General features: G+C 39.7%; 1 protein-coding gene across 5 annotated transcripts in view; it reads right to left on the reverse strand.

The window, feature by feature from the left end:
* LOC126471447 (muscle calcium channel subunit alpha-1-like) overlaps window positions 1–27,518 on the reverse strand; it is an 876,499-nt gene that overhangs the window by 18,750 nt on the left and 830,231 nt on the right. For all 5 annotated transcript variants that reach the window (XM_050099633.1, XM_050099629.1, XM_050099632.1 and 2 more), the window contains exon 38: window positions 23,590–23,708. In XM_050099633.1, coding sequence (XP_049955590.1) covers window positions 23,590–23,708 — 119 coding nt within the window. The remainder of the gene's footprint in view (window positions 1–23,589; window positions 23,709–27,518) is intronic.

Consider the following 27,518-nt stretch of genomic DNA (forward strand, 5'->3'; position numbering starts at 1 on the left):
CCCACACGCACATCAACCAGTACCACTACATTCTGCAAAGATGACAGCATAATTTATTGTAGGGTCACCACCCCCTGGCTTTTTTTTGAGGTGATGAGTCCTGTGGATCCTGTTACTTGTACTGTTAATGGTAAATGCTATGAGAATCTTGTGCACCAAGGTCATTCCAACCCTTCAACAGTGTGGATGTGTGGTAGGATCATTTTTCAGCAAAATGGCACCCCCATGCACACTGCACAGCCAGTGAAGTGGTTTGCTACAGAGGGATTCTGGAAATGCTAGTATCATCAGCCATAGTTTCCCTACAGCCTGGTCATTCATATCACCTGATCTTAATCTGTGTAACTTCTGGCTGTGGGATTATCTGAAAGATACTGTGTTCACTGTACCAGTTATGAGTGTAGCTGAACTGATGGCACACAATGCGTAATGCATTCCGAATGTGACCCCCGAAACACACTGATCTATTGTGCAACATGCTGTTTCTTGATTTTTAACTTGTGGCAGAAAACTATACGTCTTGTGCAAGTCTCACGGCAGTAACAAACTGATGTCATTTTTCTTTTTGTGCAGTTTTTGGTCACAGGACAAATAAAAATTGATTTCATTTTGCTTGTTATGAGGTTTTTGGCCTCAGGACAATCGAAAACCAATTTATAGCATCTGATATGGTATGAACTTGTGGATGGGCTTACCAAACTAGCAATGTCACAACTGTTGACTATCTATCTTGTACAGTCATGCACACTGAACAGTACAGATGGTGTAATATATAATTCAAACCATAGGTGTCATATTGTAATTCACCTGTCATTTGTAGCCGACCCCATTTACATTAATATGCTTACAGAACTATTTATCGGTAAAATTTTCATCAAATTTTTTTTGTTCCATGATATTTCCCTGTGCGTCAATATGTGCTATTCAAATTTGACATCATTCTTAGCAGTTGTTTGCTTTGTACAGCATTTTGAAACTGGAACTTTAATAATGGACACCCTGGATGTAATGGGAGTGATATTAGATACGAAAAGCATCTGACTAAGTACCACACCCAACTTATTATCAGAAGTACAATCATACAGGGTGTCAAGCATTTGTTACTGGATTGAGGATTTCTTGGTAGGGAGAACACTGCAAGTTATCTAGGACAGAAAGTCATCATCAGATATAGAGGTAATTTCAGGTGTACCACAGGGAAGACATTGTGGACAATATCAATCTCAGACTTTTTGGAGATGATGCAATTATCTACAATGAAGTTCAGTCTGAAAGCAACTCGACAAATACTCAGTCAGACCTCGATAAGATTTCAAAGTTGTGCAAAGATTGGCAGTGTGCTCCCTGCTGCCATTGGATAAGCAGCTGAGCAGCAAGTCGTATACTCCTAGCTCACTCATTTGTTACATAGTTTAATTCTTAATTTCTTTGCGTGTTTTTGGTACTTGCATTGTTTAATTCATAAATTTCGGGAGTATTATAGTATTTGAGAGTTGTAGCATCGCGTTTTAGTACCTGAATAGTGTAAATTTGCGTAGTGTCCTTCCGCCGCCGAGCAGTGTCAGCAGTGCGCAAGTAGCAGCATTACTGCATTTACTAGGCAATCTTGTAATTTAATAACCATTTAAATTTTGTTGATTTGTTTGCGCTCTCTGTAGATTAGTTCAGACGTTCTTTGCAAAACAGTTTTTAGCATGGATAGGGACTGCAACTGCTGTGTTCGGATGCAGGCTGAGTTGGCATCCCTTCGCTCCCAGCTTCAGGCAGTGTTGGCTTCGGTCACACAGCTTGAGGCTGTTGCCAATGGGCATCACTGTGGGGGTCCGGATGGGGGTTTGTCGGGGACGGCCAGCTCGTCCCACGCATCCCCTGATCGGACTACGACTGTGGTTGCCCGGGATACTGCCCGCATTGAGGCTGATCCCTCACCTGTGGTAGAGTGGGAGGTCATCTCAAGGTGTGGCAGGGGGCGAAAGACATTCCGGAGGGCTGAACGGAAAGCCTCTCCAGTTTGTCTGACGAACTGGTTTCAGGCTCTGTCTCAGGCTGATACTGATCTTCTGCCTGACATGGCTGCTTGTCCTGTTCCAGAGGTTGCCCCTCAGTCTGCAAGATCCGGGCAGTCACAGAGGGTGGGCTTACTGGTAGTTGGGAGCTCCAACGTCAGGCGCGTAATGGGGCCCCTTAGGGAAATGGCAGCAAGAGAGGGGAAGAAAACCAATGTGCACTCCGTGTGCATACCAGGGGGAGTCATTCCAGATGTGGAAAGGGTCCTTCCGGATGCCATGAAGGGTACAGGGTGCACCCATCTGCAGGTGGGCGCTCATGTCGGCACCAATGATGTGTGTCGCTATGGATCGGAGGAAATTCTCTCTGGCTTCTGGCAGCTATCTGATTTGGTGAAGACTGCCAGTCTCGCTAGCGGGATGAAAGCAGAGCTCACCATCTGCAGCATCGTCGACAGGACTGACTGCGGACCTTTGGTACAGAGCCGAGTGGAGGGTCTGAATCAGAGACTGAGACGATTCTGCGACCGTGTGGGCTGCAGATTCCTCGACTTGCGCTATAGGGTGGTGGGGTTTCGGGTTCCGCTGGATAGGTCAGGAGACCACTACACGCAACAAGCGGCTACACGGGTAGCAGGGGTTGTGTGGCGTGGGCTGGGTAGTTTTTTAGGTTAGATGGCCTTGGGCAAGTACAGAAAGGGCAACAGCCTCAACGGGTGCGGGGCAAAGTCAGGACATGCGGGGACCAAGCAGCAATCAGTATTGTAATTGTCAACTGTCGAAGCTGCGTTGGTAAAGTACCAGAACTTCAAGCGCTGACAGAAAGCGCCGAAGCTGAAATGGTTATAGGTACAGAAAGCTGGCTTAAGCCAGAGATAAATTCTGCCAAAATTTTTACAAAGGTACAGACGGTGTTTAGAAAGGATAGATTGCATGCAACCGGTGGTGGAGTGTTCATCGCTGTTAGTAGTAGTTTATCCTGTAGTGAAGTAGAAGTGGATAGTTCCTGCGAATTATTATGGGTGGAGGTTACACTCAACAACTGAACTAGGTTAATAATTGGCTCCTTTTACCGACCTCCCGACTCAGCAGCATTAGTGGCAGAACAACTGAGAGAAAATTTGGAATACATTTCACATAAATTTTCTCAGCATGTTATAGTCTTAGGTGGAGATTTCAATTTACCAGATATAGACTGGGACACTCAGATGTTTAGGACGGGTGGTAGGGACAGAGCATCGAGTGACATTATACTGAGTGCACTATCCGAAAATTACCTCGAGCAATTAAACAGAGAACCGACTCGTGGAGATAACATCTTGGACCTACTGATAACAAACAGACCCGAACTTTACTCTGTATGTACAGAACAGGGAATCAGTGATCATAAGGCCATTGCAGCATCCCTGAATATGGAAGTTAATAGGAATATAAAAAAAGGGAGGAAGGTTTATCTGTTTAGCAAGAGTAATAGAAGGCAGATTTCAGACTACCTAACAGATCAAAATGAAAATTTCTGTTCCGACACTGACAATGTTGAGTGTTTATGGAAAAAGTTCAAGGCAATCGTAAAATGCGTTTTAGACAGGTATGTGCCAAGTAAAACTGTGAGGGACGGGAAAAACCCACCGTGGTACAACAACAAAGTTAGGAAACTACTGCAAAAGCAAAGAGAGATCCACTCCAAGTTTAAACGCAGCCAAAACCTCTCAGACAAACAGAAGCTAAACGATGTCAAAGTTAGCGTAAGGAGGGCTATGCGTGAAGCGTTCAGTGAATTCGAAAGTAAAATTCTATGTACCGACTTGACAGAAAATCCTAGGAAGTTCTGGTCTTATGTTAAATCAGTAAGTGGCTCGAAACAGCATATCCAGACACTACGGGATGATGATGGCATTGAAACAGAGGATGACACGCGTAAAGCTGAAATACTAAACACCTTTTTCCAAAGCTGTTTCACAGAGGAAGACCACACTGCAGTTCCTTCTCTAAATCCTCGCACAAATGATAAAATGGCTGACATCGAAATAAGTGTCCAAGGAATAGAAAAGCAACTGGAATCACTCAATAGAGGAAAGTCCACTGGACCTGACGGGATACCAATTCGATTCTAAACAGAGTACGCGAAAGAACTTGCCCCCCTTCTAACAGCCGTGTACCGCAAGTCTCTAGAGGAACGGAGGGTTCCAAATGATTGGAAAAGAGCACAGATAGTCCCAGTCTTCAAGAAGGGTCGTCGAGCAGATGCGCAAAACTATAGACCTATATCTCTGACGTCGATCTGTTGTAGAATTTTAGAACATTTTTTTTGCTCAAGTATCATGTCGTTTTTGGAAACCCAGAATTTACCATGTAGGAATCAACATGGATTCCGGAAACAGCGATCGTGTGAGACCCAACTCGCTTTATTTGTTCATGAGACCCAGAAAATATTAGATACAGGCTCCCAGGTAGATGCTATTTTTCTTGACTTCCAGGAGGCATTCGATACAGTTCCACACTGTCGCCTGATAAACAAAGTAAGAGCCTACGGAATATCAGACCAGCTGTGTGGCTGGATTGAAGAGTTTTTAGCAAACAGAACACAGCATGTTGTTATCAATGGAGAGACGTCTACAGACGTTAAAGTAACCTCTGGCGTGCCACAGGGGAGTGTTATGGGACCATTGCTTTTCACAATATATATAAATGACCTAGCAGATAGTGTTGGAAGTTCCATGAGGCTTTTCGCGAATGATGCTGTAGTATACAGAGAAGTTGCAGCATTAGAAAATTGTAGCGAAATGCAGGAAGATCTGCAGCGGATAGGCACTTGGTGCAGGGAGTGGCAACTGACCCTTAACATAGACAAATGTAATGTATTGCGAATACATAGAAAGAAGGATCCTTTATTGTATGATTATATGATAGCGGAACAAACACTGGCAGCAGTTGCTTCTGTAAAATATCTGGGAGTATGCGTGCGGAACGATTTGAAGTGGAATGATCATATAAAATTAATTGTTGGTAAGGCGGGTACCAGGTTGAGATTCATTGGGAGAGTGCTTAGAAAATGTAGTCCATCAACAAAGGAGGTGGCTTACAAAACACTCGTTCGACCTATACTTGAGTATTGCTCATCAGTGTGGGATCCGTACCAGATCGGTCTGACGGAGGAGATAGAGAAGATCCAAAGAAGAGCGGCGCGTTTCGTCGCAGGGTTATTTGGTAACCGTGATAGCGTTACGGAGATGTTTAATAAACTCAAGTGGCAGACTCTGCAAGAGAGGCGCTCTGCATCGCGGTGTAGCTTGCTCGCCAGGTTTCGAGAGGGTGCGTTTCTGGATGAGGTATCGAATATATTGCTTCCCCCTACTTATATCTCCCGAGGAGATCACGAATGTAAAATTAGAGAGATTAGAGCGCGCACGGAGGCTTTCAGACAGTCATTCTTCCCGCGAACCATACGCGACTGGAACAGGAAAGGGAGGTAATGACAGTGGCACGTAAAGTGCCCTCCGCTACACACCGTTGGGTGGCTTGCGGAGTATAAATGTAGATGTAAATGTAGATGTAGATGTAGATGTAGTTTGCTTTAAATGTTCAGAAATCTAAAATTGTGCAATCCAGAAAATGAAAAAAACATAGAGCTTATGACTATATCACTACTCACAAGTGGGATCAACAGAATCATACAAATACCTGGGTGTACTTTGTAGGAACATGAAATGGAACAATCACATATGCTCAGTAGTGTGTAGAGCAGGTAGCAGATGTCAGTTTATTGGTAGAATCCTAGAGAAATACAATCAGTCTACAAAGGAAATTGCTTACAAATCACTCATATGACACATCCCAGAATATTGAAGAAGTGTGTGGGACCTGTACAGGATAGGACTGATGGAAGACATTCAATATATATAGAGAAGGGCAGTACGAATGGTCACAGGTTTGTTTGACCCACGTAGAGTGCCACAGAGGTGCTGAAAGAACTCTTGAAGGTAGACATAAACCATTCTGATCAAGCCTACTTACAATGTTTCAAGTACCGTATTTGAATGAAGACTCTAGGAATATGCTTCAAGCCTCTACATTTCACTCCCATAGGGAGTGTGAGGACATCAGATTAATTACTGCATTCACAGAGTCATTTAAACATTCATTCTTTTTGTGCTCAATATGTGAATGGAGCAGCAAAAACCACTAATAACTGGTACAATGATATGTAAACCCCGCCATTCACTTCACAGTACTTTGGAGACTATGGGTTTGAAGTAGAACTGGTAGTAAAGTCTTGTTGCTACTAAGCAGTAGCCATAAAGCAATAGTGTAACAATAGTAACCAAAATAAAGAGGCATACAGGTCACAGCTGAAATGTGCTGCTGCCTATGAAAGCAAGACAAAATGCGTCCTTTTGTGGAACATCAGCGTTCCACAAGTTTTAGATTTAATTTTAGTAAAACACAACAAAAACATCTTATACACTTCAGTAGTTCAGTGTTTCTTCTTGTTGGTTGTCTGTGATAACTTTTGGTCTCTCTCTCTCTCTCTCTCTCTCTCTCTCTGTCTCTGTGTGTGTGTGTGTGTGTGTGTGTGTGTGTGTGTGTGTGTGTGTGTGTGTGGGTGGGTGGGTGGATGAGTGGGTGGGTGGGTGGGTGGGTGGGTGTGTGGGTGTGAGGGTGGATGTGCGTGTGTGTATGCGCTTCATGTTGTAACTCATGAAATCTGTTAGAAGTTATGTGAATATTTTTGATTACTAATTATGACATACTATTTGATGGGATGCAGATCATAGAATTTCACTACCTAAGAGGAATACTGATCATCTGTAATGTGAAATATTTTAATATCCTGTTGTAGTCTAAAAGTATTATGATATGGTATACACCATCCATCCGGACAGTTCCTCAGTGAGTTTATTCCTAGTGCAAAAGGGACATCAGTGTAATAACTTCTGTGGCAGTTGGAAGTAACGACTGTAAAACAACAGATGTGTTTTCATCTGGTCAGTTCTATGCAGACAGTGTTAAGTAATAGATATGGGCCCATATTGTGACAACGTTATGGTGTCACAAATCAAAATGGAATTACATATCTAAATCAAGAGTGCAAGACATTCTCCAGAATATTTTGAAAAAGAGAAAAGAGTGTGGATAGTTTTGTTCTGCACACCTTAACTCCTGAACAAAAACAACAAGGTGTGGTTGCTTGCCATGACTTAATAGAAATGCAATATGTGAACAATTCTTTTCTGGAAAAAACTGTCATGGGTGATGATACTTGGTGCTACCAATACAAGCCTGCCACAAAAAGACAAAGTGCAAAAATTCACATGAGGGGTTAATTCGACAGTACCAAAAATGAAAACCTATCATATATTACAATTATTGGACTCTTGCATGACGAATTAAAAAAAATGTACAAGAAATATGAATTAAATCCACACAAGTTGGAGCAATGGTGTAGTAAAACAATGACCAAAGATGTGAAAATGAGTGCTTCATCCTCCAAAAATGATCTGTTGTTAATTATTGCTGAGCTATGAGAGGACACAAAAATTCTGATTGATGAAAACAGAAGACTCAAGCTTAAATTGGAAGAGAGTGATCATCAAGTATGTCTTAATATCTCCAAACCCATGGAAGGATTGTCAGAAAGTGAAGCTATGACTAAAATGGCTCACAACAGGCCTAGCAGTAGATGGGTAAATGTAAAATTGAAGGGGAGCTCCTACAAACATATTAACAATAAACATAGGCAGGACTTTGTGTTACCATTAAATAACAAATATAATTCACTTTAAAACACAGATGACATAGAAACTGTATCAGCATACTCATCTGATACAGTGGTGCAGGACACTCAAAACTTAGTGAACAGCCAAGTAAGGTATAAGAAAAAATGTAAAATCAAGATTTATTCAGACAGTTACGCCAGAGGATTAGCAGCTATGTTAATGGAAAGTGTATCTCTTGTGATTAACAAGTTTGAAATAGAAGGTATTATTAAATCAGGAGCTGGTTTACGAGACGTTTCAAGATCAATCAAGAAAGAAAGCACAGCCCTTGCGAACAGAGACTTTGTAGTGGTCATGGCCAGAGCAAACGACGTCAGCAGAAACGAAAGGAAGATAGCTACTTTGACACTGAAGAAGACTCTCGGAGGGTTAACCCACACCAATGTGATCTCATTAATGTGCCTCGTTGACATGATTTGCCCCAGTGGTCATGTGTGAATAAGGAAGTGGAGCAGACCAACAAGGAGTAAAAAACTATCTGTGAGCACTTTAAGAATGTTTCCTTAATTAACACCAGTATTTGTAACAGAGAATGGCATACCAAGCATGGTCAACATTTCAATAATCTAGGTACGTGTTTTAAGTGATACAATTCTCGGAATAGTATTGGCTAAGGTAGAGAAGGAAAAAAGACCAGTAATGTGTTTGGATTATGTTTCAACTGAGATGACAAAAAACTTGTATGCATAGACCAGGCTGGGTGTTCTAGTAACATAAGGACACAACCTGGTCAACTTCCATGTGGTAACATTAGGTCATGTCAAGTAGAGTTTGAAATATGCTACCTCAATATTCATGGTATGGCAGATAAAAACTTAATAGTCAACGAATTTTCAAATCAAACCATAGTAGATATTCTATGTTTAAGTGAACTTTGGTGTAAAGAGGATGAGCTTGGGTACAAAGTATTGGATGATTACACACTACTTAGTTGCTATTGCAGAAAACAGCACTTACGTGGTGGGGGAACAATATATGCAAAAACATCTCCTGCACCAAACTGTTGCAGGATAGATCTCAATACCCTTTGTGATGAAATGCATTTTAAAATATCAGGTCTAGTAATTGCAAGCCTTAAGCTAATGGTGGTAGTAGTAGTAGTAGTAGTAGTAGTGTACAGGTCGCCTAGTGGTGACCCCCATATTTTTCTGGAGAAACTTGAGGAACTCTTAATGTACATATATATACCAAAATGGAAAAAATACAATATTGCCATTGGAGGGGACATGAATTAAAGTTTTGATGTCATGCAGGACAGAAAAACTGTGACAGAGCACAAAAATGTGCTTCAACAATTTAACCTGAACTATGTTAACTCCAAACCTACCAGAGGCTCATCCTGTCTAGACAATATATTTAACAATATATCAAGAGAACCTGCATGTCCATTGATGTAATTAGTTTCCCTTTCTCAGACCATGATGCAGTATAACTTAGTCTTAATAATGTAACTTCAGACTGCACCAAACCAGAATCTAAAATTGTGATTACTAGACCAGTGAGCAGAGAGTGGATGGATCGGTTTAGACATGCCCTCACTTATTTCAGTTGGGACACATGTTTTATTAGGCTTCAACACTGCTCAGCTGATATTCTTTTCACCAAGTTTTTCTCTGTATTTTTAAATATATTTTAAAATAACATCCCTCTGAAAAAATGTACAGTGAATATTAGTAGTAATTACAAGAAAAGGAAAATGAAGGAATGGTATACTCCACAGTTAGGGCAACTGCAAAATACTGTTATGCTGTATTCTAGTCTGTACAATACCAGTAAATCAGAACTGTATAAAGAACTGTATGCTCAAGCTAAATACAAGTATAGGAAGGCAATACATGAAGCAAAGACACTGCATAACATAGTAAACATTGAAAAATCTAACAATAAATGCCAAAAGGCCTGGAGTGTAATAAACTCCATTGAACAAACTAAACACAAAGAGTAAATCGCCATTACCCGAAAAGAATTTAATAAATATTGCATTCACTCCATTGAAGAAATTAGTAGTTCAATAAACAAACTCCCTGGAAATGCACTTAGTATTATGGACAGCTGCTTTGAAAAGCTTCCCCCAAGCACCTTCACTTTCATAGAAGTGAACCCAAATAATATCCTAAAAATAGTGAAAAATTTCAAACCTTCAGTTAGTGCTGATTACTATGATATGTAAGGTAATTTGTTGAAAGATGTTATTGATTGTGTGATTTGTGCTTTAACATTTTGTGTTAACAAATGCCTAGTTGAAAGTAAGTTCCCCGACATACTAAAAATTTCTAGAGTTGTGCCCATATATAAAAAAGGGGAAAAGAACTGTCCCGCTAGTTACAGACCTATATCCATAACCCCAGTTTTTTCAAAAATTTTAAAACAATTATGTATGAGCAAGTTAGTGTCTACTTGGGTAAACTAAATATAATTAGTGATAAACAGGAAAGGTAAATCCACAGCGGATGCAATGGACTCCCCGTAAAATTAGTCCTAGATGTGTTCGAGGCTAGGGATTATGCCCAGGCTACTTTTTGTGACCTGAGCAGAGCCTTTGACTGTGCTGAATAAGCTAGTTTACTATGGTTTTGATGACAAAAGTATAAATATGTTCAGAACTTTTCTAGAGAACAATCAACAAGTTGCATGCATTGGTAGGGAGAAATCAAATTTGGTTAATGTTAGGTACAGAGTACCTCAAGGGTTGGTGCTTGGACCTTTACTGTTTATACTAATGATTAATGACCTTCCCTTATTCATAAATTCTCACACAATATTGTATGCTAATGACACAACTTCTCTACATAAAAGCACTGATCTAGGTACACTGAAAACACTGACCAAAAATACCCTTGCTCAGTCCTTATTATGGTTCAAAGCTAATGGCTTCTTGCTAAATGAAAAAAAAAACCAGACACTTTATTTTAGCCTCAAAGAGATTCTTAACTAGCAAGAATTAGAAACTGTTTAATTTTTAGGTGTTAGGATTTACAATAAATTGACAGGGGAACCACACATTAAAAATATATTAGCTAGGCTTTCAAGAGTTATTTATCTAATTAGAAATTTAAAAAGACATGTTCCCAATGACTATGAGAGATCAGCATATTTTGCCTTTTTCCAAAGCATCATCTCTTATGGACTCTTACTGTGGGGTAGTAGCTGTCAGGTAAATGACATTTTACTTTTACAGAAGAAAGTAATAAGAATAATAATGGATTATGATAAAACAGAACACTGTAAACCTCTGTTTATTAAATTGCAGTGTCTTACAATAGTAAACTTATTCATCTACAATGTTTTATTGTACATTACAAACAACGTCTCTAATTTTGTGTTGACAAGTGATATTCATAGCCATAATACTAGGTTCAAATGGCTCTGAGCACTATGGGACTTAATATCTGTGGTCATCAGTCCCCTAGAACTTAGAACTACTTAAACCTAACTAACCTAAGGACATCACACACATCCATGCCCGAGGCAGGATTCTAACCTGCGACCATAGCAGTCGTGCGGTTCCGGACAGAGCGCTTAGAACAGCTAGACCACCACGGCCAGCCATAATACTAGGAACAGAACATCTGTAGACATGCCACATCATAGATTATCAAAATCGCAGAACTCCTACCTATTTCTTGGACTAAGGATGTTTAATACACTAAGTGCTGACTTTAAAGAACTGTCTGTAAATATTTTTAAAGCTAAATTATACAATCCACTAGTGAACAATCCGTTTCAAGTTATTGATGAATTTTTTGAAGATGAAAATACTGTATTCTAATGTGTACCTATTTTACGTAAAGCAATTTACATCGATACTGTAGTTTATGTAGAAATATACGCTCTTGACTTTGTCTATTGCTGTAATCAGCCAAATGACAATAAATTATTATTATTATTATTCTTTCCTTTCTCAGACGTTATGTCTGGTTAAAAATGGAAAGAGACGCGGACCTTGATCAAGCATGACTTCCTTTTAACTGTACGGTATATGTTACATTGCATTTAGGAACTTTCGGGTAATTGAACATGTATCAATAATTACAGATTTCTGTAGTTGTATATATAAGTTTGGATGTAGCTGTATTGCGTTGATGTACTGGTGGATATTGTGTGGTATGACTCCAGTAGTTGATAGTATAATTGGTATAATTTCAACTTTATCGTGATGCCACATGTCCTTGATTTCCTCAGCCAGTTGGATGTATTTTTCAATTTTTTCTCCTGTTTTCTTCTGAATATTTGTTGTATTGGGTATGGATATTTCAATTAGTTGTGTTAATTTCTTCTTTTTATTGGTGAGTATGATGTCAAGTTTGTTATGTGGTGTTGTTTTATCTGTTATAATGGTTCTGTTCCAGTATAATTTGTATTCATCACTCTCCAGTACATTTTGTGGTGCATAATAGTATGTGGGAACGTGTTGTTTTATTAGTTTATGTTGTATGGCAAGTTGTTGATGAATTACTTTTGCTACATAGTCATGTCTTCTGGGGTATTCATTATTTGCTAGTATTGTACATCCGCTTGTGATGTGGTCTACTGTTTCTATTTGTTGTTTGCAAAGTCTGCATTTATCTGTTGTGGTATTGGGATCTTTAATAATATGTTTGCTGTAATATCTGGTGTTTATTATTTGATCCTGTATTGCAATCATGAATCATTCCGTCTCACTGTATATATTGCCTTTTCTTAACCATGTGTTGGATGCGTGTTGATCGATGTGTGGCTGTGTTAGATGATATGGGTGCCTGCCATGTAGCGTTTTCTTTTTCCAATTTACTTTCTTCGTATCTGTTGATGTTATGTTATCTAAAGGGTTGTAGAAGTGGTATGAAATTGCAGTGGTGTAGCCGATGTATTTATATGAGTGATTGCTTTGTGTATTTTGCTAGTTTCTGCTCATTCTAGAAAGAATTTTCTTAAATTGTCTATCTGTCCATAATGTAGGTTTTTTATGTCGATAGATCCCCTTCCTCCTTCCTTTCTGCTTAATGTGAATCTTTCTGTTGCTGAATGTATGTGATGTATTCTATATTTATGGCATTTTGATCGTGTAAGTGTATTGAGTGCTTCTAGGTCTGTGTTACTACATTTCACTACTCCAAATGAGTAGGTCAATATTGGTATAGCATAAGTATTTATAGCTTTTGTCTTGTTTCTTGCTGTCAATTCTGTTTTCAGTATTTTTGTTAGTCTTTCTCTCTATTTTTCTTTTAGTTCTTCTTTAATATTTTTATTATCTATTCCTATTTTTTGTCTGTATCCTAGATATTTATAGGCATCTGTTTTTTCCATCGCTTCTATGCAGTCACTGTGGTTATCCAATATGTAATCTTCTTGTTTAGTGTGTTTTCCCTTGACAATGCTATTTTTCTTACATTTGTCTGTTCCAAAAGCCATATTTATATCATTGCTGAATACTTCTGTTATCTTTAGTAATTGGTTGAGTTGTTGATTTGTTGCTGCCAGTAGTTTTAGATCATCCATATACGGCAAATGTGTGATTTTGTGTTGGTATGTTCCAGTAATATTGTATCCATAATTTGTATTATTTAGCATGTTGGATAGTGGGTTCAGAGCAAGGCAGAACCAGAAAGGACTTAATGATTCTCCATGGTATATTCCACGCTTAATCTGTATTGGCTGTGATGTGATATTATTTGAATTAGTTTGGATATTAAGTGTGGTTTTCCAATTTTTCATTACTATGTTTAGGAACTGTATCAATTTAGGATCTACTTTGTATATTTCCAATATTTGTAGTAACCATGAGTGGGGTACACTATCAAAAGCTTTTTGGTAATCAATGTATGCGTAGTGTAGTGACCTTTGTTTAGTTTTAGCTTGATATGTCACCTCTGCATCTATTATCAGTTGCTCTTTACATCCTCGTGGTCCTTTGCAGCAGCCTTTTTGTTCTTCATTTATAATTTTGTTCTGTGTTGTATGTGTCATTAATTTCTGTGTAATGACTGAAGTTAATATTTTGTATATTGTTGGTAGGGATGTTATGGGGTGATATTTAGCTAGGTTTGCTGTGTCTGCTTGATCTTTAGGTTTCAGATAAGTTATTCCATGTATAAGTGTATCGGGGAATGTGTATGGGTCTGCAATGTAACTGTTAAATAATTTAGTTACATGTGAATGTGTTGAGGTGAATTTCTTTAGCCAGAAATTTGCTATTTTATCTTTTCCAGGGGCTTAAAATTGTGAGTAGAATTAATTGCTTGGGTGACTTCATGATGCAAAATTATCACTTCAGGCATTTGTGGTATCATCTTGTATGTGTCTGTTTCTGCTTGTATCCACTGTGCATGCCTGTTATGCTGTACCGGGTTTGACCGTATGTTGCTCCAGAAGTGTTCCATGTCTGTTATGTTTGGTGGATTGTCTATTTTAATGTGTGTGTTATCTATTGTCTGGTAAAACTCCTTTTGGTTTGTGTTGAATGTTTGGTTTTGTTTCCTTCAATTTTCACTTTTTTGGTATCTTCTAAGTCATTTGGCCAATGCTTGTAATTTCTGCTTCTTTTGATCTAATTGCTCTATCGTTTCTTGTTGTAAGATTTTACCTAACCTTTTTCGTTTTTAGTCTGACATTTCATTTCTTATGAATTGTGTTAGCTGTCCAAGGTCTTTTCCCAGTTTTTCTATTCAGATCTGTAGCCTGTGTTGCCATCCTGGTTTTGTGGGTTTCTTCTGTGTGTTGGTTGGTTCTGATCTCTGCCCAGTGTGTATATTTAGTGTAGTGAGTGCTCCTATATAAACCAGTAGTTGTAACTCTTCCATAGTTGTATTTTCATTTATTTTGTTGTGTATGATTGTGTTGATAGTTGTTATTGTTGTTTCGACTTGTGGGTTATTAGGTGGTCTAAGCAAGAATGGTCTACTGTCTGTTTTTGTTTCTTTGTATTCTATATATGTCAGCTGACATTTTTCTTCTATATCTAACATGTGTGTCACTTCATGTTCTATTTGTGCTTGTTCTGGTGGCTGTCTTAAGATTTCGTTTTCCTCTGATTGTTTAATTGATGAGTGTTGTTCTTTGTTTGTTTGCTCTGGGTTGTTTGAGTCCATTACTGTATTTTCTTCTTCTTCTGATTTGCACATTATTTTGTTCCAGTATTTGTTGTACTTGTAGTTTGATGTTTTCTAATTCTGACTGGGGTATCCGGTTATATTTTTATTATTACATGGATCTGATCAGCTAGCCGTCGTTCTGTTAAAAATTTTAATTCTGGGTATCTGGTAATAAATGTTGTGTATAGTTGTGACCTGTATCCAGTTGTGTTGGTTCCTAAGTTTGTTGCTTGGTAATAATAGAACATGAGGTGTCAGTTAACTTCATCTGACCATCTCATCCTCTGTCTTTGTTTTCCTTCTAGAGTGGTTGCAGGAAGCATATCCTGCAAAACACCTCTATTTGGATTTAAATCATTTCCCATGTGGCTAGCAGTGTCTTTACCATTGTGGATGGGCATAGGGTTCAAGCATCATCCCCAACCATGACAGCGCTTGTCCGAGGCTTCATTAGTTCTGTCCTGAACCAATTAATCACACTAAAAGGGGGGTTAGCCCTATTAGGTTTGTTCTTCTCGTTGCCTTTTATGACTGGCAGAACATACCAGAGGCCTATTCTTCTTCTTCTTCTTCTTCTTCTTCTTATTCATCCCAAAGAAGGTCTTTTCTGACAGTTTCACATGGTTGTATGAACGTTCTGCACATTTTTCTCAAGTGGTGGAGGAAGAGGGGCGGGGGGAGTAGAGCTCCTCAAGCTTTAAATCCATCATCTTAGCTTTATGTTTTATTAATCCAGTCTCAAAGCTTTTCTGACTGATGGGATGTATATCACAGGGGTGTACGCTAAATGTCTGTGATATCGATATGATACATCATTGCCTGTGGATCACAAACAATTAAGTTTTCCCTTCACTTTTGTTGAATCTTTTTCAAGAGATCTGTTATTCACTCATTAAACTACTGTAAACCAAGCACTCAGTATATAAATTATAGATAGTCAATTTATTCTTCTCTATAGCCTAAGTACACAATGTGACAATGGCAGAAGTCTCAACATCGCTCTCAAATTATTTAATTTTTTTTTTTTCCAGATTCAAATTACTGATTTTTTTGTCATAACTCTCACACATAATGGTTCATTACATGTTTTGCAATTAATCTGACTTCATGCCATACTTTATGTTCTGAGTTAACTGTACACATAAAAATTTTTATCTGTTTCTTCTAGTGATTAGTTACAATAACATTTGGAAACTGGTTCCTCCTAAATCACAGAGGATTCTCATCAACAGCATGCCCTTTTCTGCCAGTTATCTGTCATTCTCTTGCATATGTTTCTTTAAAGTTCTTTTGTCAGAAGCAGACAGACCACTGATATTAACACTTTCTGCCGTAGTATGAACCTGTGGAGAGGATGAGAATCTGACCATCACAGGGGCAGAATGTGAAGATTGATTACATCATTTCATTGTTTTATGCAATGATTTTATGTTGGCATGTGAAGATAGTCAAGTGATTTCACACTGAATTTGGTATCTCTTATTTAAGCATAGCTTTATCCATTCTCAAGTTATGACTGAAGTTGCATTTTTACAGCTGGTATGAAAGTTGATGGCGTCAACACAAGACAAACACACTAAGATTAGCCTGATATCTGGAGAGAGCAGCATCCATGTTACAGCAGAAAATGTAAAACAATACAGATCACCCATTAATTACTGGTAGTTTTGGTTTTGGTTTGTGGGTTTAAGGGACCAGACAAATTACTGGTAGTAGGGTGCTGGAACTTCTAACACAAGTCTCTTAAAGTGGCTCTGTCACAGCCAGGATCAAAATGACTACAGGTGAAGCAACATCAACCACTGCTCTGGGATCATTCAGTAAGAGTTCAAAGTGCAGTACTCACTGCATCTTGCAGGAAACTGGGGTTAGCCATATACCAGTGATGAAAATTTGGGCTACACACAGATAGATCAGAGAGATCTGGTGGAGTGTCACCACACTCTCTGGATTTAAGTTCATTAGGTTTGTATTTGCAGAGACATGTGAAGGCAGTTGTTTGTGTGAAGAAAAACAGAACTCTTGCATACATCAGACAGCAGAGTCCATGAGGAATCGTTGAACTGACTAACAAGCACCTTCCTACATACCAGACCACATACTCTATAACCAGTGTTGGCTTGTTCTGAACAAAATATGAAATAACTCAAGAATGAATAAAGCTATTCTCGAATAAAAGATACCGTATGTTTTTCCATCTAATTCTCTGTCTGTTTGATATGTACATTGGCCCCATTGGTGACATAGCTTCATAGTTGTTCCCCCCCCCCCCTCCCTCTCATCTAGTCAACAGCCACACTTCCCTGTTGTTGCATATGACCAATATCACATGTGGCACAATGTGAAGCCAGAGAAATACATAACAGTCTCAGGTTAAATCTCAGTTGTTGAGACAAACATTATATCCCCATTCTACATACAGTTTCAAGACTGTAGCCACTATTCTCCAAGTTGTGCAACAGAATTTTTTTTGTTGATGCTGTGTACACACTAAAATGCTGGAGTGTAAATGCAGTCAATTGATTTCATTTGTCAAAATTTACCTATTCTAGGCATCAAAGAAATCATCCTCACTGTTACTGCTTATGAGCATCTTCATAAACTCTTCCTCTATCAGCGATCAGGTTGGTGCAGTGGTTAAGGCATTGATATGTATCTACGAGTATTGTATTTCTCATCTGAGTATCCAAGAGTCAAGTTTTTGGGGTTTCTCTTAAATGCTTAAAGCAAATACTAGGACAATTCCTTCGTGAAAGACAATCAACTTCCTTCTATATCTATCTCAATATTTCACAAGCCACCATATGGTATGTGGTGGAGCATACTTTATGTACCACTCTCACTTCCTTCCTTCACTGTTCGAGTCGCGAATAGTTCATAGGAAGGACAACTGCCAGTAAGCCGTCTCTAATTTTATCTTCATAGTACTTTGTGAGACATACAAAGGAGAAAGCAATATACACTCCTGGAAATGGAAAAAAGAACACATTGACACCGGTGTGTCAGACCCACCATACTTGCTCCGGACACTGCGAGAGGGCTGTACAAGCAATGATCACACGCACGGCACAGCGGACACACCAGGAACCGCGGTGTTGGCCGTCGAATGGCGCTAGCTGCGCAGCATTTGTGCACCGCCGCCGTCAGTGTCAGCCAGTTTGCCATGGCATACGGAGCTCCATCGCAGTCTTTAACACTAGTAGCATGCCGCGACAGCGTGGACGTGAACCATATGTGCAGTTGACGGACTTTGAGCGAGGGCGTATAGTGGGCATGCGGGAGGCCGGGTGGACGTACCGCCGAATTGCTCAACACGTGGGGCGTGAGGTCTCCACAGTACATCGATGTTGTCGCCAGTGGTTGGCGGAAGGTGCACGTGCCCGTCGACCTGGGACTGGACCGCAGCGACGCACGGATGCACGCCAAGACTGTAGGATCCTACGCAGTGCCGTAGGGGACCGCACCGCCACTTCCCAGCAAATTAGGGGCACTGTTGCTCCTGGGGTATCGGCGAGGACCATTCGCAACCGTCTCCATGAAGCTGGGCTATGGTCCCACACACCGTTAGGCCGTCTTCCGCTCACGCCCCAACATCGTGCAGCCCGTCTCCAGTGGTGTCATGACGGGCGTGAATGGAGGGACGAATGGAGACGTGTCGTCTTCAGTGATGAGAGTCGCTTCTGCCTTGGTGCCAATGATGGACGTAAGCGTGTTTGGCGCCATGCAGGTGAGCGCCACAATCAGGACTGCATACGACCGAGGCACACAGGGCCAACACCCGGCATCATGGTGTGGGGAGCGATCTCCTACACTGACCGTACACCACTGGTGATCGTCAAGGGGACACTGAATAGTGCACGGTACATCCAAACCGTCATCGAACCCATCGTTCTACCATTCCTAGACCGGCAAGGGAACTTGCTGTTCCAACAGGACAATGCACGTCCGCATGTATCCCGTGCCACCCAACGTGCTCTAGAAGGTGTAAGTCAACTACCCTGGCCAGCAAGATCTCCGGATCTGTCCCCCATTGAGCATGTTTGGGACTGGATGAAGCGTCGTCTCACGCGGTCTGCACGTCCAGCACGAACGCTGGTCCAACTGAGGCGCCAGGTAGAAATGGCATGGCAAGCCGTTCCACAGGACTACATCCAGCATCTCTACGATCGTCTCCATGGGAGAATAGCAGCCTGCATTGCTGCGAAAGGTGGATATACACTGTACTAGTGCCGACATTGTGCATGCTCTGTTGCCTGTGTCTATGTGCCTGTGGTTCTGTCAGTGTGATCATGTGATGTATCTGACCCCAGGAATGTGTCAATAAAGTTTCCCCTTCCTGGGGCAATGAATTCATGGTGTTCTTATTTCAATTTCCAGGACTGTATATGTTGACTGTTATAGGAATGTACACTCTTGGAACTGTAACAATAAACAACAATGTGATGCAGAGTGCCTCTCTTGCAGCGTGTGCCGCTGGAATTCTCTGATTATCTCTGTGACATTTTCGTGATTACTAGATGACATGTCATAAAACACACTGCTCTTCTTTGGATCTTTTCTATTTCCTGTATCAGTCCTATTTAGTATGGACCCCATTGTGGTAGCAATATTCCAGTATTTGTCAAACAAGTGCTTTTGTAAGCTACTGGCTTTGTTGATGGATTACATTTCCTAAGGATTCTTTCAATAACACGCAGTATGGCATCTGTCTTACCTACAATTAATTTTATGTGATCATTTCAATTCAAATCACCCTGTATTCATACCCCTAGATATTTTATGGAAATAACTGCTTCCAGTGATTGTTTTCCAACCACATAATCATACAATAATGGGTCTTACTTTCTATGTATTCACAATATGTTACATTTGTTTATATTGAGGGTCAATTTCCACCCCTTCCACCAAATATTGATTTTCTGCAGGTCTTCCTGCATTTTATAGCATCAGGACTTCCTTGTGTACAACATCATCATCATCTATGAAACACCCCATGGAACTTCTGACATTGTCTGTTAGGTCATTTATATATGTACTGTGAAAAGTAATGGTCCAATAAAACTCCTCTGGGGCACACTCAAAATTACTTTTGTGTCTGAAAACTTCTCTCCATTTAGAATGACATGCTGTGATCACACAGTTGGTCTGATATTCTATGCACTCATGTTTTGTTTACTAGGCAACAGTGCAGAACTGTACTGGATGCCTTCTATAAGTCAAGGAACACAGCATCTACCTCAGCACCTGGGTCTTGTGGACGAACAGAGCAAGCTGGATTTCACGTGATCAACGTTTTCAGAACTCGTGTTGGTTCCTACAGAGACTTTTGGTCTCACAAATGACATAACAGGCAAGCATAAAACATGATCCAAAATTCTGCAACTGACTGAAATCGGTCATATAGACCTATAGTTGGGTCTGTCTGATGAGCCTTCTTTAAAATGGGAATGACCTGCACTTTTTGTCTATCATCAGGAACATTTCATTCCACCAAAGACCAACAGTACACAGCTGCTGGAAGAGGGTCAAGTTCTTTCACATATTCTATGTAGAATTGTATTGGTATCCTGTTAGGTCCAGTGGTCTTCCATCTGTTGAAGGATTTCAGCTGCTTTTCTATAGTGTGGCCATTTATTTTGATATCAGCCATTTCGTCTTTCGTGTAATGACTTAAAGTAGGCACTTCAGTGTGACCTTCCTCTGTGAAACAGTTTAGGAAAAAAGGGTTTAGTATTTTGGCCTTTCCTGTGTCACCTTCCATTTCAATGCCATTATGGTTAACATAAGGCCAAAATGTCTTAGAATTTTTTGTCAAATTGGTAGACAGAATTTTACTTTTGAATTCGTTGAATGATTCATGCACGGCTCTCCTTGTGCTAATTTTAGCTTCATTTAGTTTTTCTTTCTCTCTGAGGGTTTGGCTGCATTTAAATTTGCAGTGAAACTCCCCCTGTTTTCGTAGCCATTTTTTAACGTGACTGTTGAACCACAGCAGGCCTTTATGATCACTCACAACCACCACATACCTGCCTAAATCATATCATACAATGCTCTTGAACTTTGTCCATTGACACTGAATGTTGTTAATGCTGGAGATGAAATTTTTATGCTGACTGCTCAGGTGATCTGAAATTTGTTTATCGTCACTCTTCCTAAGCAGAAAGATTTTCCTGCCTTTCTTTTTATATCCATTTACAGCCATATTTAGTGATGCTGTAATGTCCTTATGATCACCGATTTCCTATTCTACATTAACTGGGTTGAAAATTTCAGGTCTGTTTGTCACCAGCAGGTCTCAGACATTATCTCTCTGAGTTGGTGCTCTGATTAATTGACCAAATTAATTGTCAAGTAAAGTGCTTAGGACAATTTCACATGATTCTCTGTCCCTATGGCTGATCCTAATTACACGTGTCTCCCAGTCTATAGCTGGCAACTTAAAATCTCCACCTAAAACAAGAAAATGACTATGAAATTTGTATGAAATATTGTCCAAGTTTCCTCTAAACTGTTTTGTAACTACTGCTGCTGAGGCAGGGATCTATAAAAGCAACCAATGACAGTGTTTGATCCACCTTTAACACTTGTCTTCACCCAAATTATGTTGCATTCAGAATCTGTACTAACCTCATGAACATTATCATATTTTTTATGGCTATAAACACACCTCCACCACCATCATTCACCCTATCTTTGTGGTATATATTCCAATCCGAATTTAGAATTTCATTGGTATTTGCATCTGGTTTCAACCAGTTTGCTACCCCTGGTACTATGTGGGCACTGTTACCATTTATAAAAGAGATTAGTCCTGAGAGATTTCCGTAGATACTCCTGATTTTGCCCAATACTATATTAACATATAGTTACTGGACTCAGAAGGCATCTTATTGGGCCTGTGAAGGGTTTTATCCATCCTAAAAAACCCATGTGTGCATGCCACACATACTCGGCCACCCTAGTGGCTGCTTCCTGCAGGTAGTGCATTCCTGACCTATTAAGGGGAACCCTTCAATTCTCCACTCAGTAGTGGAATCACGAAACTTGCATCTGATCCCATCACAGAATCATTTAGATCTCCCAGTCTGCTGCAAACCAGAAGACCACAATCGGTTCTGGGAATGATTCTGCACAACAACAGCTCTGAATCTACCCCATAATTGTAGTTAGATGTCTTCACCACATCAGCCAGTGCCAGTAGGAACTGAGAATGGGCTCTGAACCCAGGTATGAACAACGATTTGCAGCCAGGTGCACCCAGTGCAGTGATTTGCTGCCAGCCCCGTTGTCCAATCAGAGCTTGTGATAAGTCTCTAATGATTTCAGTGTCATTGGAGCATTAAACCTTTATCTTTCCCACTCTAGGCAGTTATGATGACTTGTTATTTTCACCAAAGAAGAAAAAGAATAGTGAGAATAGCACTTATGGCAATCATTACAAACAGTTAGATGCAAAATCAAGTATAAAATAATGACAGGAGACAACAATAGGAAAAAAATACTCCAAATAAGCAGCCCCAAACTTCAAACTACAAACAGACGATGAGTCTTTGGACTGGGAATACGATTACCCATGTTAACACATCCTCAGCATATATGCTACTTAAGTGGCACTGTATATGAACAGATCTATGGCAATCAAAAGGTCAACCAGGTAAGGTGAATAAGCCACATCTACAGCAGTGTGAGAAAGGCAAGCTGGTGCCCTTAAACATTGTCCACATCACCAACAGGCATACAGTTCCTGATGACCACACCTTGCACCTCTGTCATGGTTGACTTCTAGACCTCTTCACAGTGTCTCATAGGGTGAAGGCATGGGATAATATGGATGGTGATCCATCTGTCAGATGGGGATGCTAAATTTGGTGGCCCTCTTGGTGCAAGGGTGCCCATACAATAGTTTTTATGGTGTAAGGAGGGGGGGGGGGGTCCCAGACCTGCAGGTATGGAGTACTTTTAATACTTTGGAAGATGAATAGTGACTTGTAAGTAGCCCAAAAAGGTTGCAGTTTCTACCCTGTTAAAAACCTCTGTAACACTGACTTTTGAATCATTTACCCAAAAGAAAAACACCTGACTATACTATATACCTTTTCCTTTCACTGAGAGCTTGGGAGAGGGGGGCAGGGTGCCCTTGCCCTTGCCCCCAGGTATGGGTACCCTTGTCATGGTGCTGTTTGAGAGTAGTAGTCTATGTGCCAGCAAAGGGTTTAGCTTTCTCCCTTCCCTTCGTCCATCATAACATTAAACACATCCCCATGACACAGATACACTCTTAAACACTTTATAACGTGTTACAAGGAGAAAACAGCAAACTGCCTCCACTAGGAGTTTGCTCAGGACAAAAATGTAGGATTCTCACATTTTCCCAAAAGCTAATTTCCTAAATATGGAATGGACTGATTGCCTGAAATAAATTTTGACAGCCTCAATGTGTTGCTCAAAAGTTATCATTTAGTCTCAATGTTAATTTTTCACAATGCAGCTGTCTCAGAATCAAAAACCATTTAATATCATGTAAATTATTCAATATCTAAAATAGTGCCCTCTATAGAGTGAAGATCTGGAATATAGTCAAGGTCAGTATTAAATACTGTTTAATCAAGAGAAGACTGCAGCTACAATATATTGTGAAATGATGCTACAATGCATAGATCTGTCCTGCTGAATATCTAAACAGTAAGCCTTTGTGTACATTTAGTATATGAGTGGAGGAACAATATTTATACGTACCTCATTATCTGAGGGGCTACAGCTGCTTTTGTCATGCTTGTTACATGATTCATACTCTCAGTTATAGCCCTATGAATTGAATTGTAGGGCAAGTAATCTATAGAATTTGTGGGTGAGACCTATGGAGAAGAAAAAGCATTATAAAATGTCTTTTCTACATATCAACAATTAATTTAAAAAATTCAAATTCATATTACATGATGTTTGTAAATGTTATTCTAACTAGGTTTCAAGTGAATGGACCACTGGATTAAGGGTAAACACATGCATCTGATATAAAACACCTCCCCTCTCATTGATAAAATTAACAAAAAATGAATCTGAGAGGTGTTTTTGAACATAACAATAGTTAATTAAGACAATGTAAAGCTGCAAATGAAATGGGGATGATTCAGCATCATTAGCAGGCTCATCAGTTGCAACTGGTATCAACCCCAGTCTTTCCTTTAGCTTTCACCCCCACACACCTGAACCAACTTTTCATTCCAGCAAGATAATGCCTGTTGACGTATTGTTGGTTAAAGAGTTACAGCCATCTTCACAGTGTTTTAAGTATTTGTTCCCCTTGCTGATACACATGTGACACATGGAGACCTGAGTTTCTTCCGGCATATACAATATTCAAATAACTTACAGAAATGCAGCTGGGTGACATCATCAACAACTGCTGATATTTTGGTAGGAGTACAACCTACCATTTTCAAGGCAAAATTAAAGCAAGTAAGCACTGTGCAAGGGAATTCAAAATCTCAGTTTTCAGGGAAACTCCAGCAAGATAACATTAACACACACTGTAAACACTAGTGCCATCACAAACCAAAGGTGACTGATGTCAGAAGTTATCTATAGTGAAATCAATAATCAATGATTGAGGTAGCATAAACTCTGCCTCTCCATTTTTTACAAGGGAGATAGCAGGATCTCATGCACAATTTAAACAAAAACCACTATCTCCATTTAAAATTTTACTTGCTAATTTGATTTCAGCAGCTTCCTTAATAACACTGTTATATCTGTGTCATTATATTCCATAGGATGTCTGGTGCCAGGACAATCTCTCCAATGGTAGATTTGCTGAGCTATTGTAAGCATGTGTGCTGCTAATGATCAGTACACAAATCCTCCACATTCCTGATAGTGTGATTAATGTATGACATGCCACAATTGCAAGGACTATGGTAGAAATTTTAGAAATTTCCCCTACACAAACCAAGATAATCCTTTATGGAACCTTGCACAACATATTTCTGCAAAATACAACCAATCCTGTTTGAAATGCTCCCTACGTAAGGCAAAAAGGCTGTGGACTCTTGTGCCACCTAGGTATTATCAGGGAAACATTCCACATGGGAAAAATATACCTAAAAACAAAGATGATGTGACTTACCAAACGAAAGCGCTGGCACGTCGATAGACACACAAACAAACACAAACATACACACAAAATTCAAGCTTTCGCAACAAACTGTTGCCTCATCAGGAAAGAGGGAAGGAGAGGGAAAGACGAAAGGATGTGGGTTTTAAGGGAGAGGGTAAGGAGTCATTCCAATCCTGGGAGTGGAAAGACTTACCTTAGGGGGAAAGAAGGGGTATACACACACACACACACACACACACACACACACACACACACACACACACACACACGCATATCCATCCGCACATACACAGACACAAGCAGACATTTTCTGCTTGTCTGCTTGTCTTGTGTCTGTGTATGTGCGGATGGATATGTGTGTGTGTGTGTGTGTGTGTGTGTGTGTGTGTGTGTGTGTGTGTGTGTGTGTGTGTGTGCACGCGCGAGTGTATACCCCTTCTTTCCCCCTAAGGTAAGTCTTTCCGCTCCTGGGATTGGAATGACTCCTTACCCTCTCCCTTAAAACCCACATCCTTTCGTCTTTCCCTCTCCTTCCCTCTTTCCTGATGAGGCAACAGTTTGTTGCGAAAGCTTGAATTTCATGTGTATGTTTGTGTTTTAAAGGAGATATTGAAATTTTTAACAACATGAAGGAACTCAGTGAGGTGGGAATTGTAGTTGTGTAAATACCCAACACAGGATAATGTGGTGCTGAAGCCATGAAATCTGGACTATGCAACAATGGAAGAAAGTCATTTGGTCAGACAAGTATTGTTGGACACTGTTTCAAACTTCTGGCCACGTTTGTGTCCAATACAGACTCCTTGCAGCCAAGAGTGAAACATGGTTGGCATTCAGCAATGATTTGGGCAACCACAGTGTGGAATTCCATGGACCCCATGGTTATTCTGCAAGGTCACATTACTGCCAAGGATCATGTAACCATTTTGGCTGACCATGGTACAATATTTCTTCCCCAATGCTGTTGCTGTGTTCCAAGATGACAGGGCCTGTGTTCATACAGTTTGCACCATCCACGACTGGTTTTGTGAGCACAAGGCTGAATTTTGTCACTTATCCTGGCAACCACAGTCACCAGATCTCAATATTATTGAGCCTTTGTGGTCCACTTTTGAGAGAAGTGTGTGTGGTCACTATCTACCTCCTTCATCATTACCTGAGCTTGCCACTATTTTGCAGGCCGAGTGGTATAAGATTTACTTTCACCATATGGGGCCTGTATTTATCCATTCTGAGATGACTGGAAACTATTTTGAATGCCAGCAGTTTTCCTACCTCATATTAGGCATGGCAATGTGTTTTGTTTTTGGTGTTTCCATATTTCTATCCACCCCCTATAATTATTTGTTGTGTGGTATTGTTTTTAGAGATATGAGCTTCTGTAGTCATTACATTCATTAACCTTCAATTATTGACTGTACGCAAATGCAGAGTCTTACACATAAAAGACTGATGGATCGTAGAACACACAAATCTCCATTGTTTAAAATCTTTAAAATCAGTTTCAAACAATTGAGCTGGGGATATCTCTCTTATAAGAACAAGGAGGTAGATCAGATTAAATTGAACAGCAGTAACAGAGCAAGCTGGGACTATCAGACTTGTTCTTATATCACACCTAATGCCAATCTTATTATTTTTTTCCATTTCGGTTTTTTTGTTAGTAGTACATATATGATTATTAACATAAAATAACTAATTTTTTATCCATGAAACATTTCATCAAACTTTATTGTTCACTATATAATTTAATGATTGCTGATGACAACAGTATACTTGGTTCTTATGGGAAATATTTTATTTAAGAAAATACTTATTATTTATTATATTTACAAACCATATGATGATAAAAATTCAACAATGCTAAAAATTATTTCTTTTAAGACTGACATAGACAGTTCACTTAAGGCTCCTCATCTCCTCATTCTCCTCTATTCAACAGACTGTGACGTTTTTCCGAAAAAGTAATATTTCAATTAAAATTGAGAAATGTATAGCAACCAGTCACTGATAAATTGTTTATTGTAGATCTAGCTAGATTTCAACCACTGCATGGCTATCACCAGTGCTGCAAGATGCAAGTCAAATCATCATCACTTACTTGCCTTTACAAATAGCTCCTACTAGATTATCCATGATCAGTGAACTGAAGTACTGACATGGATAATTTTGTAGGGGCTATTTGTACAGGTGAGTGATAATGATGATTTGACTTGCATCTTATTGCATTGATGATAGCCACACAGTGGTTGAAATCTATCTACATTTGCAATTGTTTAGTGTACATTGCTCAATTTTAATAAACTTAGCTGCTGAGCACACACATTCTCTACAGAATTGAACCTGGTAATATTTCAATAGTCATCTGGAGTCAAAATTTTTGTGTTGCAGAATGTCTGAATCTTAAAATACAATGCTTTCCAAAACACAGGACCATTGTCTTGTAGACTTGATTTTCCTGTTTCGAAAACTGTATACTTTCACTACAATAAACTGTTAGTTTGGCAATTATTCAAACTAGAAGATTTCACTTTGTATGCACATTTTGATG

Source organism: Schistocerca serialis, chromosome 3 (genome assembly GCF_023864345.2).
Source record: "Schistocerca serialis cubense isolate TAMUIC-IGC-003099 chromosome 3, iqSchSeri2.2, whole genome shotgun sequence".
NCBI lineage: Eukaryota > Metazoa > Arthropoda > Insecta > Orthoptera > Acrididae > Schistocerca > Schistocerca serialis.